Genomic DNA, 7500 nt, shown 5'->3' on the forward strand with positions numbered 1-7500 from the left:
AGTACACAGGTCAGTAAGTACTAGTACATGAGAAGTACACAGGTCAGTAAGTACTAGTACATGAAAAGTACACAGGTCAGTAAGTACTAGTACATGAAAAGTACACAGGTCAGTAAGTACTAGTACATGTGAAGTACACAGGTCAGTAAGTACTACTACATGAAAAGTACACAGGTCAGTAAGTACTAGTACATGAGAAGTACACAGGTCAGTAAGTACTAGTACATGAGAAGTACACAGGTCAGTAAGCACTAGTACATGAAAAGTACACAGGTCAGTAAGTACTAGTACATGAAAAGTACACAGGTCAGTAAGTACTAGTACATGAGAAGTACACAGGTCAGTAAGTACTAGGACATGAGAAGTACACAGGTCAGTAAGTACTAGTACATGAAAAGTACACAGGTCAGTAAGTACTAGTACATGAAAAGTACACAGGTCAGTAAGTACTAGTACATGAAAAGTACACAGGTCAGTAAGTACTAGTATATGAGAAGTTCACAGGTCAGTAAGTACTAGTACATGTGAAGTACACAGGTCAGTAAGTACTAGTACATGAAAAGTACACAGGTCAGTAAGTACTAGTATATGAGAAGTACACAGGTCAGTAAGTACTAGTACATGAAAAGTACACAGGTCAGTAAGTACTAGTACATGAGAAGTACACACGTCAGTAAGTACTAGTACATGTGAAGTACACAGGTCAGTAAGTACTAGTATATGAGAAGTTCACAGGTCAGTAAGTACTAGTATATGAGAAGTTCACAGGTCAGTAAGTACTAGTATATGAGAAGTACACAGGTCAGTAAGTACTAGGACATGAAAAGTACACGGGTCAGTAAGTACTAGTACATGAAAAGTACACGGGTCAGTGCTGACCTGCTTGCTGATTGGCTGGTGAGCGGTCATGTGACACCGAAGCTGTGTGGGCTGGCTGAAGGCGTGGCCACAGAGTGGACCTAAGAAGAGCTCCGCCCCCCCACGGTGGGGACACCTGACGTGCTCCGTGAGGGACGGCGTGCTCAGGTGGGCGGGCTGGCAGAAGGGACAGCTGGGGGGCGCGGCCGGGTCGCCCGGGGGCGGGTCTGTGCGGGGGGGGTGGAGAAAGGTGAGAGGTCACGACGGCGGTGGGCCTCGCTCACCGTGCTCACCTTGCTCACCTGGACCGTGGCCGGCGCCCTCGGGCGTGCTGAGCGCCGGCACCTCCTCGGGGGCTTGTGGGTAGATGACGGCCGTGTCGCTGCGCCGCAGGTACTCCGCCATGGCGCTCTCGCCCGCCGGGTAGTCCGAGTGGTCACCCGGACTCCAGCTGACCTCTGACCCCTCATGGTGCAGGAGGGCGTGGCCGACCCGGGGAGACGCGTCCGGTGTCTCGTCTTCCTCGCTGCCCCTCCCCCCTCGGCTGGGGGCGTCGCTGAACACTGCAGGAGACAACCGGATCAAGTACACTCACTGGACAGGAAGTGGACAAGGACAGGGGGTAGTTAACATGTGGACAAGGATAGGACAGGGGGTGAACAAGGATAGGACAGGAAGTGGACAAGGATAGGACAGGAAGTGGACAAGGGCAGGACAGGAAGTTGATCAAGAGTGGACAGGAGGGGGATAACATGCGGACAAGGATGGGACAGGAAGTGGACAAGGATAGGACATACAGGTAAGTAATGGACAGGAAGTGGACAAGGTTAGGACAGGAAGTGGACAATGATAGGACGGGAAGTGGACAAGGATAGGACAGGAAGTGGACAAGGACAGGACAGGAAGTAGATCAAGAGTGGACAGGAGGGGGATAACATGCGGACAAGGATGGGACAGGAAGTGGACAAGGATAGGACATACAGGTAAGTAATGGACAGGAAGTGGACAAGGTTAGGACAGGAAGTGGACAATGATCGGACAGGAAGTGGACAAGGATAGGACATATGAGTAAGTAATGGACAGGAAGTGGACAAGGATAGGAGGTAGTTAGCATGTGGACAAGGATAGGACAGGAAGTGGACAAGGACAGGACAGAAAGTAGATCAAGAGTGGACAGGAGTGGGATAACATGCGGACAAGGATGGGACAGGAAGTGGACAAGGATAGGACATACAGGTAAGTAATGGACAGGAAGTGGACAAGGTTAGGACAGGAAGTGGACAATGATCGGACAGGAAGTGGACAAGGTTAGGACAGGAAGTGGACAATGATCGGACAGGAAGTGGACAAGGATAGGACATATGAGTAAGTAATGGACAGGAAGTGGACAAGGATAGGAGGTAGTTAGCATGTGGACAAGGATAGGACAGGAAGTGGACAAGGATAGGACAAAAATTTGATCAAAAGGGGACAAAAGGTGAATAACATGTGGACAAGGATAGGACAGGAAATGGACAAGGACAAGACAGGAAGTAGATCAAGAGGGGACAGGAGGTGGATAACATGTGGACAAGGATAGGACAGGCAATGGACAAGGATTGGACAGGAAGTAGATCAAGTGGGGACAGGAGGGGGATAACATGCGGACAAGGATAGGACAGGAAGTGGACAAGGATAGGACATACAGGTAAGTAATGGAGAGGAAGTGGACAAGGATAGGACAGGAAGTGGACAATGATAGGACAGGAAGTGGACAAGTATAGGACATATGAGTAAGTAATGGACAGGAAGTGGACAAAGATAGGACATACAGGTAAGTAATGGAGAAGAAGTGGACAATGATTGGACAGGAAGTGGACAATGATAGGACAGGAAGTGGACAAGGATAGGACATATGAGTAAGTAATGGACAGGAAGTGGACAAAGATAGGACGTACAGGTAAGTAATGGAGAAGAAGTGGACAATGATTGGACAGGAAGTGGACAAGGATAGGACAGGAAGTGAACAAGGATAGGACAGGAAGTGAACAAGGATAGGACATACAGGTAAGTAATAGAGAGGAAGTGGACAAGGAAAGGACACGAAGTGGACAATGATAGGACAGGAAGTAGACAAGGATAGGACAGGAAGTGGACAAGGATGGGACATACAGGTAAGTAATGGAGAGGAAGTGGACAAGGATAGGACATACAAGTAAGTAATGGACAGGAAGTGGACAATGATAGGACAGGAAGTGGACAAGGATAGGACAGGAAGTGAACAAGGATAGGATATACGAGTAAGTAATGGACAGGAAGTGGACAAGGGATGGGCAGGAAGTGGACAAGGATAGGACATACAGGTGAGTAATGGACAGGAAGTGGACAAGGATAGGACAGGAAGTGGACAATGATAGGACATATGAGTAAGTAATGGACAGGAAGTGGACAAGGATAGGACATACAGGTGAGTAATGGACAGGAAGTGGACAAGGATAGGACAGGAAGTGGACAATGATAGGACATACGAGTAAGTAATGGACAGGAAGTGAACAAGGAATGGGCAGGAAGTTGAGCGAAATGGACAGGAGGTGGATCGAGTGTTGACAGGAAGTAGATAAAGTGTAGACAGGAAGTGGTGCTTGTTTCTTTGACCTTGAATAACCTCTGCAGGAAGTGGGTCGCTCTCATCAACACCTTGGCGAAGGTGAGGTGGAAATGGGCGGGGCTAATGTGTGTCAGGAGGTCAACAAAAGGCAAAAAGAAGGACACCAAATGTGTGTGTGTGTGTGTGTGTGTGTGTGTGTGTGTGTGTGTTTGTGTGTGTGTGTGTAGGAAGTTACTCGTGTAATCAGCGTGAAGACTAAGACACGCCCACTCCCTGGAAAGACTGGCCATGACAGGACAGCAGGTGGCGCCACTGAGCACCTTTCATTGCAAAGTCCACTTCAGCCCTCCTTCAAGCCACACACACACACACACACACACACACACACACACACACACACACACACACACACACACACACACACACACACACACACACACACACACACACACACACACACACACACACACACACACACACACACACACACACACACACACACACACACACACACACACACACGGTGCAGTTCCTGGAAGATTTGCAGAAGTGAAAGTGCTGACGAGGCGGCGGACACAGGAAGTCCAAAAAGTTGACGAGTCATCAGTTTCCTGCCAGGCTCAGGTGCTGAGCGCCCTGTGATGAGTGCATCGCGCCCTCCTCTGATTGGTCCACACAAAAGACCAATCGGCCAATCAGAGCTCACAAGCAGACCGATATATGAACCGTAGCTCCGCCTCTTGATGACTTCCAGGAAGTGCACATCCAAGTGAGACCATTTAATAACATTATATTACAATAAGGCATGAATACGCCCTTCAAAATAAAAGCATCAAGCCCAACAAGATGTGAGCCGTGGTCTTTAGTCCTTGTCCTCACAAAGCAGCCAGGAGTGTGCACAGTCAGCACACGACAAGCCAGGTCTCAGTCCACACCAGGACCAGGACCAAGACTAGATAATGCATCACCACCACCACACCCACCGGTAGACCAGTTCAAGACCAAAAGACAAGTTGAAGACTCTCGGACCAGTTAAATGTCAGTAAACCAGTCTGAGACCAACATACCACTTCAAGACCAGAAGACCAAGTTAAGACCAGAAGACATGTTTAAGACCACAACCAGTTTATGACCAGGAGATTGGTTTAAGACCAGTCAACTTTAGTTCAAGACCGCGAGACCAGTTGAAGGCCTCCTGACCAGTTTATCACGAGAAGACCAGTTGAAGACTAGAATAGTGTTTTAAGACCAATGACCACTTTTGACCACAAGACCAGTTTCAGAGCATCAGGTTAGTTCCAGACAAGAAGACCAGTTTATGACTAAAATACACGAGGAGGACAGTTGCACCTATAAGACCAGCTTAGACCAGAAGACCAGTTCAAGAACTCACATCCACTTTTACGACAAATCGACCAGTGTATGACTAAATGACCTGTTTAAGACCAGAAGTCCCATTCAAGACCGCAGAACCACTGTATCACGAGAAGAACAGTCTTTGACCAGTTTAGGACTAGAATACCTGTTTAAAACCCAGGAATAAGTTCAAGATCTCAAGACTAGTGTATTAGTAAAATACCTGTTTAAGAATAAAGGACAAGTTCAAGACCTTAGGACCAGTGTATCACTAGAAAGAAAATCTTGAGACCAGAAAACAAGTTCAAGACCTCGGGACCAGTGTATCACTAGAAAGAACATCTTGAGACCAGAAGACAAGTTCAAGTCCTCAGATCCAGTGTATCACTAGAAAGAACATCTTGAGACCTGAAGACAAGTTCAAGTCCTCAGGACCAGTGTATCACTAGAAAGAACATCTTGAGACCAGAAAACAAGTTCAAGACCTCGGAACCAGTGTATCACTAGAAAGAACATCTTGAGACCAGTGTATCACTAGAAAGAAAATCTTGAGACCAGAAAACAAGTTCAAGACCTCGGGACCAGTGTATCACTAGAAAGAACATCTTGAGACCAGAAGACAAGTTCAAGTCCTCAGATCCAGTGTATCACTAGAAAGAACATCTTGAGACCTGAAGACAAGTTCAGGTCCTCAGGACCAGTGTATCACTAGAAAGAACATCTTGAGACCAGAAAACAAGTTCAAGACCTCGGAACCAGTGTATCACTAGAAAGAACATCTTGAGACCTGAAGACAAGTTCAAGTCCTCAGGACCAGTGTATCACTAGAAAGAACATCATGAGATCAGACGACAAGTTCAAGACCTCAGGAGCAGTGTATCACTAGAAAAAACATCTTGAGACCAGAAGAAAAGTTCAAGACCTCGGGACCAGTGTATCACTAGAAAGAACATCTTGAGACCAGAAAACAAGTTCAAGACCTCGGGACCAGTGTATCACTAGAAAGAACATCATGAGATCAGACGACAAGTTCAAGACCTCGGGACCAGTGTATCACTAGAAAGAACATCTTGAGACCAGAAGAAAAGTTCAAGACCTCAGGACCAGTGTATCACTAGAAAGAACATCTTGAGACCAGAAAACAAGTTCAAGACCTCGGGACCAGTGTATCACTAGAAAGAACATCTTGAGACCAGAAAACAAGTTCAAGACCTCGGGACCAGTGTATCACTAGAAATAACCTCTTGAAACCAGAAGACAAGTTCAAGACCTCGGGACCAGTGTATCACTAGAAAGAACATCTTGAGACCAGAAGAAAAGTTCAAGACCTCAGGACCAGTGTATCACTAGAAAGAACATCTTGAGACCAGAAAACAAGTTCAAGACCTCGGGACCAGTGTATCACTAGAAAGAACATCTTGAGACCAGAAAACAAGTTCAAGACCTCGGGACCAGTGTATCACTAGAAATAACCTCTTGAGACCAGAAGACAAGTTCAAGACCTCGGGACCAGTGTATCACTAGAAATAACATCTTGAGACCAGAAGACAAGTTCAAGACCTCAGGAGCAGTGTATCACTAGAAATAACATCTTGAGACCAGAAAACAAGTTCAAGACCTCGGGACCAGTGTATCACTAGAAAGAAAAACAAGTTCAAGACCTCAGGACCAGTGTATCACTAGAAAGAACATCTTGAGACCAGAAGAAAAGTTCAAGACCTCCGGATCAGTGTATCACTAGAAAGAACATCTTGAGACCAGAAGAAAAGTTCAAGACCTCAGGACCAGTGTATCACTAGAAAGAACATCTTGAGACCAGAAGAAAAGTTCAAGACCTCGGGACCAGTGTATCACTAGAAAGAACCTTTTTAAAACCAGAAGACCAGTTCAAGACCACACAACCTGTGTACCACTAGAAAGAACATCATGAGTTCAGACGACAAGTTCAAGACCTCAGGACCAGTGTATCACTAGAAAGAACATCTTGAGACCTGAAGACAAGTTCAAGTCCTCAGGACCAGTGTATCACTAGAAAGAACATCTTGAGACCAGAAAACAACTTCAAGACCTCGGGACCAGTGTATCACTAGAAAGAACATCTTGAGACCAGAAGAAAGGTTCAAGACCTCAGGACCAGTGTATCACTAGAAAGAACACCTTGAGACCAGAAAACAAGTTCAAGACCTCAGGAGCAGTGTATCACTAGAAAGAACATCTTGAGACCAGGAGACAAGTTCAAGACCTCGGGACCAGTGTATCACTAGAAATAACCTTTTTAAAACCAGAAGACCAGTTCAAGACCACACATCCTGTGTACCACTAGAAAGAACATCATGAGACCAGAAGAAAAGTTCAAGATCTCAGGACCAGTGTATTATTAGAAAGAAAATATTAAGACAAGTTCAAGACCCAAGGACCAGTGTATCACTAGAAAGAACATCTTAAGACCAGAAGACAAGTTCAAGACCTCGGGACCAGTGTATCACTAGAAAGAACCTTTTTAAAACCAGAAGGCCAGTTCAAGACCTCAGAGCCAGTGTATCACTAGAAAGAACCTTTTTAAGACCTGCTTAAGACTAGTTCAAGACCTCAGGACCTATGTATTACTTGACGACCTGCTTAAGACCAGAAGACCAGTTCAAGACGTCAGGACATGTGTATCATTAGAAGACCTGCTTAAGACCATTTCCAGACCTCAG

General features: G+C 46.1%; 1 protein-coding gene across 3 annotated transcripts in view; it reads right to left on the reverse strand.

The window, feature by feature from the left end:
- zeb2a (zinc finger E-box binding homeobox 2a) overlaps positions 1–7500 on the reverse strand; it is a 40395-nt gene that overhangs the window by 27669 nt on the left and 5226 nt on the right. For 2 of the 3 annotated variants that reach the window (XM_061879967.1, XM_061879965.1), the window contains exons 2-3: positions 1152–1421; positions 880–1085 (exon numbers count right to left, since the gene is read on the reverse strand). In XM_061879967.1, coding sequence (XP_061735951.1) covers positions 880–1085; positions 1152–1421 — 476 coding nt within the window. The remainder of the gene's footprint in view (positions 1–879; positions 1086–1151; positions 1422–7500) is intronic. The other variant, XM_061879966.1, reaches the window with a different exon arrangement.

This window comes from Nerophis ophidion, linkage group LG19 (assembly GCF_033978795.1).
Source record: "Nerophis ophidion isolate RoL-2023_Sa linkage group LG19, RoL_Noph_v1.0, whole genome shotgun sequence".
Classification (NCBI taxonomy): domain Eukaryota; kingdom Metazoa; phylum Chordata; class Actinopteri; order Syngnathiformes; family Syngnathidae; genus Nerophis; species Nerophis ophidion.